The sequence below is a fragment of the Anabrus simplex genome, chromosome 1 (assembly GCF_040414725.1).
Source record: "Anabrus simplex isolate iqAnaSimp1 chromosome 1, ASM4041472v1, whole genome shotgun sequence".
NCBI lineage: Eukaryota > Metazoa > Arthropoda > Insecta > Orthoptera > Tettigoniidae > Anabrus > Anabrus simplex.
This window is the reverse complement of record NC_090265.1, coordinates 674,963,477-674,977,702: the sequence shown is the minus strand read 5'-3', so window position 1 is coordinate 674,977,702 and position 14,226 is coordinate 674,963,477. Positions and strand designations below refer to the sequence as shown.

At 42.1% G+C, this 14,226-nt stretch overlaps 1 protein-coding gene across 1 annotated transcript; it reads left to right on the top strand.

Moving 5' to 3' along the window:
• Positions 1–1,542: 1,542 nt before the first annotated feature.
• Positions 1,543–3,012, top strand: LOC137502839 (uncharacterized). Its single transcript, XM_068229956.1, has 2 exons — positions 1,543–2,265; positions 2,383–3,012. Exons 1-2 carry the CDS (start codon positions 1,543–1,545, stop codon positions 3,010–3,012), a joined length of 1,353 nt encoding a protein of 450 aa, XP_068086057.1.
• Positions 3,013–14,226: the final 11,214 nt, after the last annotated feature.

The window sequence follows — 14,226 nt, the reverse complement described above, 5'->3', positions numbered from 1 at the left end:
TCGTTGTTTCCTTTCGTTTCATTCCTTCTCTGAAGGGGGAGGGGGCGGGCTTCATAGGTGGTGTCACCGTCACTCAGGCCAGGAGATTTGTATGGGAGAAGAAGATGGTGTTGGCGACCGTGGCCTATACTAGGAACTGTCCCGGAATTCGCCTTACGTGCAGGAGAATGGAAAGCCATTCTCAGTACAGCCGACGTTGGGAATCAGTCCCTCTCCGTCTCCCGAATACAAAGGCGTAGAGCTACGATAGACAAGAGTCTAACCCCTGCGATCTAACTATGGCTCCACCACGCCGAATACTTCCGAACAAACCCGAGAGTTATCGAATGCACTTGCCAGGGGGTGGAGGTAAATGACCCGCCTCCCTTTGGAATTCCAGCTGGCGTTTAGTGTCTTCTGTGTTGCCTGGCGCCTTTCTTAACTGGTTTGTAGTGGTAGAATGAATTATCTTTAACAGGTGATATATGTGTCGTAAGTTATACGGTCGGTTTGTAGCGGTAGAAGAAATTATCTTTAACTGGTGATGTACGTGTCTTAAGTTATACGGTTCGTACTATCATTTTTAAAATGCCAAAATCATATATCTGTTCGGAATGTGGAAACAGCTACGATTATAACAAAAATCTTAGGAAACACGTGTCAAAAGTACATCCAGACAAATTAGGTGATATAGCTCCCCTTAAAAACAGCAAGAAAACATATGCTTATAAGTGTGAAAGTTGCGACAAACAGTTCAATAACCAGTACGTTTTTAAACAGCATGAACGGCAATTTCACGGGGCTGTTTATCTTAATGAGAAGAGGTTACAGTGTGCATTGTGCAGTTTTACAACCGCTGTGAAGAAAAGTTTTCATGAACACTTAGAATCAGAACATTGTATTTCCGTTAAGCTGGAACGTAACGAGTTTCGTACATTGCAAGATTTTCTACAGTGGAAGGAAGAAACTGAAAAGAAATCCTTGGCTAAATATGTTAAAAAGCGTGGTTCGCACCGTGGCGCTGACAATGTTGCTAGACATTACTATACGTACCATCGTTCGGGACATTACTATTCTGAAAGTACAGGGATTAGACATATTAAAACTCAAGGAAGCAACAAAATAAATGGAAACTGCCCTTCAGGTATGCAGGTACTTGAGTTTGAGGATGGAACCTGTAGAGTTGATTATATACCAACACACGTAGGGCATGAAAATGATGTAGCTCACCTGAGTCTAACAGAAATGGAAAAAAGAAGCTTGGCTACAGACATCGCCAACAAAATTTCGTTTGATGCCATACTAGACAAGGTCCGCGACTTACTTTCGGACTCTAAACTAGATCGGATTCACCTCTTAACAAAGAAAGACTTGTACAACATTGAACACTGCTTCAACTTATCTTCCTCGTCCGTGAGACACAGTGATGACGGTACTAGCGTTGAAGCTTGGGTAAATGAAGTAAATTCTAGTGATAATCCATGTGTTCTGTATTATAAACCCCAAGACACAGTGAATGAAAAACACCCAGGATTAATGGCAAGTGATTTTGTATTAATTATCATGAACAGTGCCCAGCGAGAAATCTTGAAGAAGTATGGAAGCGACTGTATTTGTGTCGATGGGACTCATGGAATGAATAGTTACGGTTTCGAACTGACCACACTTCTTGTTCTAGACGATATGAGACAGGGGTTCCCGTGTGGTTTTCTCATATCTAATAGAAGTGATCAATATGTCCTTTCTATATTTTTTGAGTATGTAAGAGAAGAGGTTGGAAAATTAACTCCTAAAGTTTTTATGTCTGATATGGCAGAATCTTTCTTCACGGCCTGGATTTCAACAATGGAGCAACCAGAAATGCGACTCTTCTGTTCCTGGCATGTAGACAGGGCTTGGAGGAAGAACATTTCAAAAGCGAAAGGAAAGGAGAAGCAGGCTGAGGTATATAAACTTATTAAGACCTTAATGCAGGAAAGAGATATCACAGCATTTGAAATCATGGTTCCAGCTGTAATGAAACAACTTAATGAGGATCCTGACACAATTGAATTTGCCATATATTTTCGGGAAAATTATCTGAAAAATGTAAAGTCATGGGCTTATTGTTACAGAATAAACAGTGGCCTGAACACTAATATGCACATCGAAAGAATGCATAGGACACTAAAATATATATATTTACATGGTAAAAATGTCAAGCGACTAGATAAAGCAATTCATGCTTTGATGACCTTCGTAAGAGATAAGTTGTTTGATCGGTTGGTGGTACTTACAAAAGGAAAAGTAACGAGTAAACTTAAAGATCTTAGAAGCAGACACAAAGCAGGTTTGCAGGTAAATTCAGGTCTGATAATTAAAGAAGCAAATGGCTGGATAATTCCTTCATCTTCCGATGTCAAGGAGACCTATTTCGTGCAGGAAAATATTTGTAACTGCAATTGCAAATTAGTTTGCGAGGAATGCAGTGCCTGCATTCATCAATACACTTGCACCTGTGTTGATTCCAGCATAAAATGGAATATGTGCAAGCATATCCATAGCATTTGCTTGCTTGGAAGGAGCCGGAATGAAGTGTTCAGTTCGCTGCATGATGATAATGGCGACAAAAACAGTGAGGATGACTTATTCATACATACAGATGAACACTGTGCCACTGAGAAGGACAATATTATAGAAGAGCTCGCGAAGAAGGGAAATAAGCAATCTACTCTAACTTTGGAGACTGAAAAAGAGAAACTAACAGAAGAGTTCACTCAGTTAATTAGAGGAATACGATCAGAAAGTGAAATCACAGTTCTTAAACGCCATATGACATCACTAAAAGCGACCATAGCTGCTGTTCGTTGTAATGAAAGCTGCGAACCCTTGAGGAGAGAGAAATCGGTACCTCTGTCAAGCAAAAGATGCATAGTGCCACAGAGGAGATTGTTTTCCACTAAAAGGAAAAAAGAAAAGAAGTGCTCAGCTATGAGGAAACCTGACGGCACAGAGGCACAGAATATCGCTGTTTCCTTACTTCAGGGAAACTGACTGTCCCCAGTCTCGTGTATATAGTGTAATAACTTGTAGTGTGTAGCGTGGATTGTTGTAAGATAAGTGTTTTATTTTCGAGTTAAGGCCTACTGTAATTAGCAGCATTATAATTTAAAAAATGTTACGTGTACAGACTATCGAAAGAAACTTTTGTGACCGAACCAAGGACACCGATGTGAAAAATTAGAAGCCCAGGAAGCAGCATCGTCAAATTCACCAGGTATGTTTGTATGGTCATTTTAAAATTTATTGCCTGTGTTTGAGCCTGCTTTTTGTGATATTTGTTATTTTGTGGTATTTGTCACAGTAGCTTGTTGACGAGTGAGAACTTAAACAATTTGAACTGACCGCCGTAACATGAGGAGTAGCCGGCGGGAGTAGCCGGCGTTAGTGCCTTACTTACATCTCGATAACTCTCGGGTTTGTTCGGAAGTATTCGGCATGGTGGAGCCACAGTTAGATCGCAGGGGCTAGACTCTTGTCTACGATAGAGCCGTGGCCACCCCTCCACTGCTCGGTTGGCCAGTCAGAGTGCACAGCTGTTGGACAATACAAATATAATTTCATTCCTCCCCGGAAGGGAGAGGTGGGCCTCCTAGACGGTGACGCCGTCTCTCAGGCCAGGAGATTTGTTGCGGTGAAAGAGATGCGCGGAGAAGGTGAGAGGGTTTGCGGTCCTCTTCTTCCCAAGGTGCGATATGTTAAGTTTTTACTATCGGCAATGTATGAAAAACGCGCAAATGATCCTGAACAAATTAGGCTATGTAATAAGAGCCCTGCAGCTGATTGTATGCGTGAGGAACATGGAAAGTATATTTGACCAACATAAAAGTCTTCGGCAAGATAAAAGTTCATAGGTTTATTTTGATACTTTGGCAAACTCAACAGCTTCGGCTTTCAACATTGGTCAATCTATCGAAACAATCATGTACCACTTCTTTTCCTACAGCTTTCTCCACACACATGTGGGGTCACTGATGCGAACTGCGTCGGACATGTGGATTTGGTCCTGTTTTACGGCCGGATGCCCTTCCTGAATACAACCCTATATGGAGGGATATAATCACTATTGCGTGTTTCTATGGTGGCTGGTAGTGTGGTATGTTGTCTGAATGTGATGAGGAGAGTGTTGAGACGGACACATACACCCAGTCCCCGAGCCAGAAGAATTAATCAGATGCGATTAAAATCCCCGACCCGGCCGGAATCGAACCCGGGACCCTCTGAACCGAAGGCCATTTCGCTGACCATTCGGCCAACGAGTCGGACAATCATGTAATACTCCCAAGTAATAAAGATTGGTGGTTGAATAAACAATACCTGTAAACGTAATCATATTTACACACCCGTCTGTAGAGTGAACAAGGAGCAGTGATATTACGGAATTCACATTTTACACACACATATTTAAGATACTGTAATAAGTAACCCATGTTGTTCGTGTTCAATATATTGCTACTGTCGAGTAATACAAATAGGCAGTGTAGGCCTATCTATAATGTGAATGTCTTCAGATTTTTGCATATGCAGACGACAAAGTACTCAGCTCCACTAATCTGCACAAATTACAGTGCGTCATAGATATCATTGTAAAATGGTGCCAAAGCAACAAATTCTACATTAACAAGACAAGAACGGAAATGATGGTCTTCAGAAATGGAGGCAAAATATCTAACGGAACAGAAATTGCCATCTCCAATAGCAAACTCAAAACAGTCAACGATTTGAAATACTTAGGGATCACGGTACAACCTAGCGGCAAATATTTTACAAAACACATAACAGAAAGAGCTGCACAAGCTATCCTAGCAATAAATAATACCAAGCATATACAAGCACTCAGCTTGGAAACCGCAATAACCTTATTCCTAGCAAAGATTATTCCTAACCTAACCTACGGCATTGATATAGGCCTATGGCCTCACCTCACCAGGAAATCCTAGCTACCTTGGAAAGAGTTAAAGCATGCTTCCTAAAAAAAAAAAAAAAAATTTAAAAAAAAAAGCTTTGGGTGTACCCAAATCAACAAGATCTCGCCTAACATGTGTGCTAGCTAGAGAGACTTTTCTGCTGGAGGATTTGAAAACAACCTTCGTGCTCCCATTCACCATAGCAGCAGAACAAGAATTACAAAGTTTAAGGGACCGCCGCCTAGAAATCTGGCCTGAGTTCTACAGCACGTGTGCGGTGATCGATAGGACCTCGACGTCAGCAAACTTCGAGATGAGACACTAACGAGACTGTCTGTGACGACTTGCATATGCGACTGTCTGAAAAATTGTGTAATTGTTATCACATCAAGCCTTGTATACAGCGTACAAAAGTCATAAGCGAATGCAAAACTAAATATTAGTAGAAATAATATTTAAATCCTTTATGTTATACTCTGCACATTTGTGGGCATTTCCAATAATAGTGTATGTATAATAATAAAATTAAGTGTCTGTCTATCTGTCTGTCTGTGTGCGTTGCCCAGCCAAATCTACGGGACACAGAGGTCTGAAATGTTTAACGTAGGTACATGGAAGGGGTCTGGATTTTTAATTTTCACTTTCGTTGGTGAGCTATGAACGAAAAACTGGCGGAATACGTGTGTTGGGATATGACAATCCAACGTACTGTCATCGGGATTAAATGCATAGGTTCACTGTTGCTAGGCAACGTGCATAAGTTGGGTTATACAAGTCAAGCAGACATTTTGGGCCGATTGCAGAAACGGTATTTAGACGATGTCTACGGTTAAACGATGCCTAAGTATGGCTGCCGCATTGCAGAGACGTTATTTATCACTTAGACAGTGTCTAAAATCGATGTTCAACCGGTCATATTTAAACACTGCCGAGAGCACTGTTTAACCTCAAATGAGAGGAGTGAATCACAATCAGAGGTTATGTAGCCTACCATGAAATTTGTAATTTATATTATCATGTTGAGACGATTCCGGGAAGAAAGGTTAGTCCGACGGCCTCTCTGTGGGTCGCCCGCTGCTAAATCGCAGCAATTCGTTTGACATAGACGGGGAGATAGATCTTAAAATAAGATTTCGCTTTTCGAGAGAGACTTGTTTCTTGACCCTGACAAAATGACAGTCCGGTAACTGTCAGCTTGAATACAATTCTTGGCAACCGATATTATATACATGGGGTAATTTCCATTGAATTATAGGTCACTTCGACTACATACATATCAGAATTACGTGTCCCGATCGTCAGAGGGCTGTCACATACATCAACCGGGAGGGATTCACTTTATATTTACTGCCAAGTATACACACATACTAGTAAAAACTAAAAAGTAGGTTGTATGGGTTTATATATATATAATCGTATAAGTTTTCGGCAACTATCGGATAGGAAAAGGCAAGTAGTGGTGATTACTGTTTAAAGGGGACTGGGGAAGAAAAGCCTTGGTCATAATAACAGCCCTAGTATTTGCCTGGTGTAAAAATAGGGAAACTACGGAAAACAATCTTTACGGCTGCCGATGATACGTTTCGAAGCTACGATCTCCAGAATGCAAGCTACATCTATATGGCCCGTACAACACACTCGGTTACACATTACTATTGCTTCATCTTCCCTTCGTAGAAGCTACCGTATTTATGAGTAGATTACACTCGCTGTAACAACGCTATAATGAAAGCAACACTTCCCCGTACGGTGGCGTGTCGCTTTAGTGTCGATAATATTATGAGATTTAATTTCCACCGAAAGCGATACTCTCAGCCATATTTGAGTAATGTGTAGGAAGACAAACAGCTGAATGGCGTTCGGCGCGCGCACCGACGAATTTCATTGGTTGCGACAACCAAAGAGTTGCACGAAGATACTTCTGTCTCCATTTTCAAACCAAAATTGAAACTTTTAAGTGATGTCTAGTTAAACATCGACTGAACATTGTTTATGCAATGGAAGATCGTGCTCGATTTAGACGTCGTTTAGGTAGACGATGTCTAAGGCTTAAAACTAGTCATCGTTTCTGCAATCGGCCCATAAGTCTATGGTGTAGGAAGCCATTTTCGGTCCCTAGTGTGTGATATCCGGAAGTAGTTGTCTGCGTGTATGCGTGCGATGCCCAGCCAAATCTTTCTTTCTTTCTTTCTTTCTTTCTTCATCCGTTTACCTTCCAGGGTTGGCTTTTCCCCTGGACTCAGTAAGGGATCTCACCTCTACCGCCTCAAGAGCAGTGTCCTGGAGAGTGAGACATTGGGTCGGGGGATACAACTGGGGAGGATGACCAGTACCTCGCCCAGCCGGCCTCACCTGCTATGCTGAACAGGGGCGTGGGTGGGGGATTGGAAGTTTGGAAGGGATAGACAAGGAAGAGGGAAGGAAGCGGCCGTGTCCTTAAGTTAGGTACCATCCAGGCATTTGCCTAGAGGAGAAGTGGGAAACCGCGGAGAACCATTTCCAGGATGGCTGAGGTGGGAATCGAACCCACCTCTACTCAGTTGACCTCCCGAGGCTGAGTAGACCTCGTTCCAGCCCTCTTACCACTTTTCAAATTTCGCGGCAGAGCCGGGGATCGAACCCGGGCTCCAGGGGTGGCAGCTAACCACACTAACCATTACACCACAGAGGCGGGCCCAGCCAAATCTACGGCACGCAAAGGTGTGAAATTTTTAACGTAGGCTTATCCTTAGACCTGATTGCATTAATTAATTCATAATATGACTACCGAACAAGTGGCTGCGTGGTTTGCATTCGGGAGATAGTTGGTTCGATCCCCACTGTCGGCAGCCCAGAAGATGATTTTCCGTTGTTTCTCATTTTCACACCAGGCTGTACCTTAGTTAGGCTACGGTCGCTTCCTTCCCACTTCTAACCATTGCCTCTTCTATTGTCCCACTGTTTTAGTATTATTTGTCCCATCCACCAACCCGCTCATCTTAAGCATTGAGAGTAACAATATTATTAAAAATAAAATAATGTATTTCGTGTAAATTATGTAAAATCTGTATGTATTAGTAAGCATTTTTTAAAATCTGTGTATTAAAAAAAAATGAAAACTAAAGTAAGACAGTCAGTCCGGCCATTCTATCCGGTCGATTTCCTTCATTCTTTTTTTTTTTAACTGAAAGGTATTCACGCACAGATTTGTCACCAGGTACTATACATCACTTTACTTCCGCCTTCCTCAAATTATTTGATTTTTCAATGTTTTGTCTCTTTGAAGCAATCATATCTTTGGTTCTAATTGAGGTACAGAGTTAGTTTTGTCCTAAGAACACTCAGGGGATCAAGTTCTTTCATTTCAGCTCTTAACTATTGAAATTGGTTGATTCTGAGGAAAGTTACGAGTGTACATTCAATTTGACGTCTCATTTCTTCAACATTTTTTCTCATTGAGGTACGCAGTTCATTTTGGTATACAAACACTCAGTGGATCAAGCTCTTTTTTTTTTCTTTTTTGAGGTAATAAGTACTTAAATTGGTAGATTCTGAGAAAAGTTATGAGTACATTTGTATCCATGACGAAGATCTTTGAAGGACTTTTTAACAGTTCGGAGTGTAGTGTTGTTCCAAGGAACGTATAATTCAATTTCTTTGTGTGATGTATTTTCAAGTGTTTTGTTGTCATAATATTACATTCTATTACCACAGCAGATCATGTGCTTTATTTCATTAACTCGAAACTTTGCAATTACACCCGTGAGGATAGTAACGAACAACACCATACTTTGTACATTGCGGGCGGAGCCAGCGGAAAATCACTAGTTTTTCTCTTCAACGTATGAAGGGTGACGGCTAAAAACGATCAGTTTCAGTAAAAATGAGTGTGCACTGCCATCTTGTAGTTTAATTCAGACCTAATACATATTATGATTTTTTTTAAAGATGATATTTGTTCGTGGCGTCGACCTCTACAGATCTTTTGCCACTACTTGCACCATATGTTATGAACCTGCGTGTGTAATTTCGGAAGTGTAGTGTGTTGAATGTGAGGAAAGGAACGTTAAGGACGTCACAAACACCCAGTCCCCAGGCCAGGCATATCAGTCATTTACAATTAAAAATCCGGCCGGGAATCGAACCCGGGGCCGCCGGGTGACAGGCGGATGCGTTGCCCCCTAAACCGCGGGGCCGGACTAATCAAGTTCTTAGTCACCCAGTTATTGAAGGGAAAACATATTAGGTAACGGGTGATAGCGATCAAGGTTCGCGCGCTGACGAGCAACACCGATCAGGGTCCATATGCCTCTCCTCGCCTCTCACCTCCACTCCTATAGCTGTTCAGTTCACACAGAACATAACCTATCTATATCAAGCAAAGTACATGTTTCACAAGAAGAACAGTTTCGATAGTGCAAAAGTTGTTTTCCCAATACGCGGACATTCGTATATGGAGGGCGATAAAAATATGAGCCTTGTTAACACAGTCTTACACTGAGACACCAGATGACTGAAGGTGGTGGTGGTGATTATTGTTTTAAGAGAAAGTACAAGTAGACAACTGCCCTCTATATAACATTAATCAGAGAGAAAAAAATGGAAAGGATCAGACCAGGAGCGTAGCCAGGATCGACCGATGATGGGAGTTATGGTTACAGAATGACGATAGAACATTAGGAAGGTGCTTGTTCGTGTGTGGTGCGCGCAATTATAAGGACACTGATACAAGTAAATTATGTTGATATTCAGATTGCAGTACCGGTACCGGCAGTCCGACTCGTTGGCTGAATAGTCAGCGTACTGGTCTTCGGTTCAGAGGGTCGCGGGTTCGATTCCAGGCCGGGTTAATTCCAATGGCTCGGGGGCAGGGTGTGTGTGTGTGTCGTATTCAACATTAGAAATCATCTTAGGTAGGGCCCTCATTTTCACAGACATGCAGGTCGCCTAATAGGCCGTTTACTAGAAAAAAGACCTGCACCAGGCCTCTCCGGAGGCCATACGCCGGTACCGGCACATCACAAAATCTTACATTAAGATACAGAACAAAAACAACAGAGCAAATAGTTTTACGGCGAATGGTATGTTCAGATTACAATCTAAAATGCAACTACCGGGCAAGTTGGCCGTGCGCGTAGAGGCGCGCGGCTGTGAGCTTGCATCCGGGAGATAGTAGGTTCGAATCCCACTATCGGCAGCCCTGAAGATGGTTTTCCGTGGTTTCCCATTTTCACACCAGGCAAATGCTGGGGCTGTACCTTAATTAAGGCCACGGCCGCTTCCTTCCAACTCCTAGGCCTTTCCTATCCCATCGTCGCCATAAGACCTATCTGTGTTGGTGCGACGTAAAGCCCCTAGCAAAAAAAATAAAAATAAAAATGCAACTTTCGAGGCGTTGCACCGACAAAGATAGGTCTTATGGCGACGATGGGACAGGGAAGAACTAGGAGTGGGAAGGAAAGCAGCCGTGGTCTTAACTGAGGTACAGCCCCAGTATTTGCCTGGTGTGAAAATGGGAAACCACGGAAAACCATTTTCGGAGCTGCCGACAGTGCGAATAAAATAAGTTGCTCAATGTAATGAGTTTAATTATGCATTTTCTCTCACTAATTTAAAGTAAGATAATCGACTTGAAACATTAAAATTGAAATACTATACAAATAGGAAAATATGACTCTGACCGTTTTTAGTCGTCACCCTTCAAAATGGTTTTAAATCACCTAACGGTTGAGTTAATAGACGCAGGTGAAGTCGCGAGTACATGCTAGTTAATATGGTGTGAGCGAGTCATTATTCTTATTCTTGTTATTATCAAATTGTATTACAGCTTCGTTTTGGGACACTATAATTGAAATAGTTTCCTTATGCATTGTACTGCTATAGATAATATTTTTTTTACTGGAATAAATTCTTTGTCCGCCTCTGTGGTGTAGTGGTTACCGTGATTAGCTGCTACTACCGGAAATTTGCCACGAAATTTGAAAAGTGGTACGAGGGCTGAAACGGGGTCCACTCAGCCTCGGGAGGTCAACTGAGTAGAGGGGGTTTTTTATTCCCACTTCAGCCGTCCTCGAAGTGGATTTCCGTGGATTCCCACTTCTCCTCCAGGCAAATGCCGGGATGGTACCTGACTTAAGGTCCCGGCCGCTTCCTTCTCTCTTCCTTGTCCATCCCTTCCAATTCCCCCCCCCCCCCAACAATGCCTCTGTTCAGCATAGCAGATGAGGCCGCCTGGGCGAAGTACTGGTCCTCCTCACCAGTTGTATTTCCCGACCCAATGTCTCACGCTCCAGGACAATGGGGTACCTCGCTGAGTCCGAGGGAAAAACCAACCCTGGAGGATAAATGGATTAAGAAAGAAAGAGAGAAAGAAAGAAAGAGGAAATAATCTTTAATATGAGGGGATTTGTTCATAGGTATGTTAGCTAACAGAAGGCTCGAATGCTTAGCTGGCTTGCACCGAGATAAGGTGGAACAAGTGACTAATCTTATCACTTGTTTACTCGATCCCTGCCTGGTAGTTTGTTATCTCAGTGCATCATTACAGCCTATGAAGGATAGCTTTTTTTCCCACCTGCATATCCCACTGGCAAGCATCAGTTTACTATTTGTCGCGGCCACCAAATTAGGCGGGTCAGAGAAATTACACTGTTGCCAAGGATATGTAGCAACTGGCGAAGAAATGTTTAACTGAACACATCATTACGGAGCGCGAGGCAAGTTGTTCTCTCTCAAGCTCATGATGTTACTTCATATAATGTTTCAAAACAAATTATACTACAAGCTTCAGAAAAGACTGCTGATTTCAGTGGTATAACTATTTCCCATATAAACCACTTCAAATAACTATTAAAAATAAAATCTTGAACGAGTAAATTTAAGTCCGTAGGATCATGTATTGAAAATTTCAGTAAGCGGCTAAGTTTTTATTTCTTCAGCCAATAAAATTTTGTCTGCGCGAAAAATGTAAAAAATTGCCTGACTTATATTTTTGATCTGAAACATATTTACGTGAGTCTTATAATTTTCCGGAAAAATGGCCCGGAAAGCGATTATGTAAATGTCGCTAGCTGAGGCAGTTCGGGGCGCGCGCGCCAGCACAGGCTGCAGGGCGCCGTAAATACTTTCGGATTACATATTAATCTGTATCAGTTTTATTACATTATAACTTTAAATATTTGAATACTATATATTTTACTGAATAATATAGAAAAAGAACTACTTTAAAGAATACGTTTACATTAATTTACAATGAAGTAAGAATCGGTTTCTAGCTTCAAGGGAATCTAAGATTTCTTAGTCACTGTCATCACTCATCTCACTATCTGTCGAGTCGTCTTTTACACTGATGATGAATGGCTACATTCTTTCGTCCCTTTATAGCTGGTCCGTCACCACCGCGTTGTTGGCATACATCAGCAATAATGTCTTCATCCGGTAGTTCTCCACATACAGCCAGATTATGATCGAAATGCACAAAAGTATCGAATTCTACACCCTCCGGTAGCGTTAGCTCATTGCCAGACAAACCTTCTTTCCATAATCATCATTAGAGGCAGCCCCTTCTAGTAAGACTCCAGCTTTACGGAAACAGTTGCTGATTAGAGTAGAGTAGATGAAGCATGATCTGATCCTGTAACCTTTAAGAGAGTAATTCCTCAAGGTAGTATTATTCGACGTTTATGTTATAAATAAATGATATGATTAAAGAACTGGAGTCAGAGGTAAGGCTTTGTGCAGATGATGTTTACTGTATAGAGTAATAAATAAGTTACAAGATTGTGAGCAACTGGTAAAAGACCTCGCTAGTTGCTTTACGTCGCACCGACACAGATAGGTCTTATGGCGACGATGGGACAAGGAAGGGCTAGGAATGTGAAGGAAGCTGCTGTGGCCTTAATTAAGGTACAGCCCCAGCATTTGCCTGGTGTGAAAATGGGAAACCACGGAAAACCATCTTACAGTGGGATTCGAACCTACTATCTCCCGAATACTGGATACTGGCCGCACTTAAGCCACTGCAGCTATCGAACTCGGTCTAAAAGACCTCGATAATGTTGTGAGGTGGACAGCAGGCAATGGTATGATGATAAACGGGGTTAAAAGCCAGGTTGTTTCACTAATAGAAAAAAAAAATCTCTCAGGTATAATTACTGTGTTAAAGGGGTGAAAGTTCCTTATGGGAATCACTGTAAGTACCTGGATCTTCATTGGGGGTAATCACATAAACGGTATTATAAATAAAGGGTACAGTTCTCTGCATATGGTTATGAGGGTGTTTAGGGGTTGCAGTAAGGATGTAAAGAAGAGGGTATATCTCTGGTAAGATCCCAACTAGAGTATGGTTCCAGTATATGGGAACCTCACCAGGATTACTTGATTCAAGAACTGGAAAAAGTCCAAAGAATAGCAGCTCGATTTGTGCTGGGTGATTTCCGACAAAAGAGTAGCGTTACGAAAATGTTGCAAAGGTTGGGCTGGGAAGATTTGGGAGGAAAGAGACGAGCCGTCGACTAAGTGGTATGTTCCAAGCTGCTAGTGGAGAGATGGCGTGGAATGGCATCAGTAGGCGTATGAGTTTGAGTGGTGTTTTTAAAAGTATGTAAGATCACAATATGAAGATAAGGTTGGAATTCAAGAGGACAAATTGGGGCAAATATTCGTTTATAGGAAGGGGAGTTAGGGATTGGAATCATTTACCGAGGGAGATGTTCAATAAATTTAATTCTTTGCAGTTATTTAAGAAAACAGTAGGTAAAAAATAGATAGGGAATCTGCCACCCGGGCGACTGCCCTAAATGCAGATCAGTGGTGATTGATTGATTGATTGATTGAGGTAATGCGTGCCATAGCTCATAGATTACATGATAGCTTAATACTTCAGAAGATCAATCAGTTTGAAGAATGTTGAACCAGAATGTTACTGATGTACCCACACTTCTTCTTCTTCCACCGCTTTTCCCACACGTGTGGGGTCGCGGGTGCGAACTGTGTCGCACATGTGGATTTGGCCCTCTTTTACAGCCGAATGCCATTCCTGACGCCAACCCTATATGGAGGGATGTAATTACTATTGCGTGTTTCTGTGGTGGTTGGTAGTGTGGTGTGTTGTCTGAATATGACGAAGAAAGTGTCGGGAGAAACACAAACACCCAGTTCCCTGGCCAGAAGGATTAATCACACGCGATTAAAATCCTCGACCCGACCGGGAATCGAACCCGGAACCCTCTGAACCGAAGGCCTCAGCGCTGACCATTCAGCCAATGAATCGGACTCTGACGTACCCAAACGATTTGAATAAATGTTTCAACAAAGTTATATT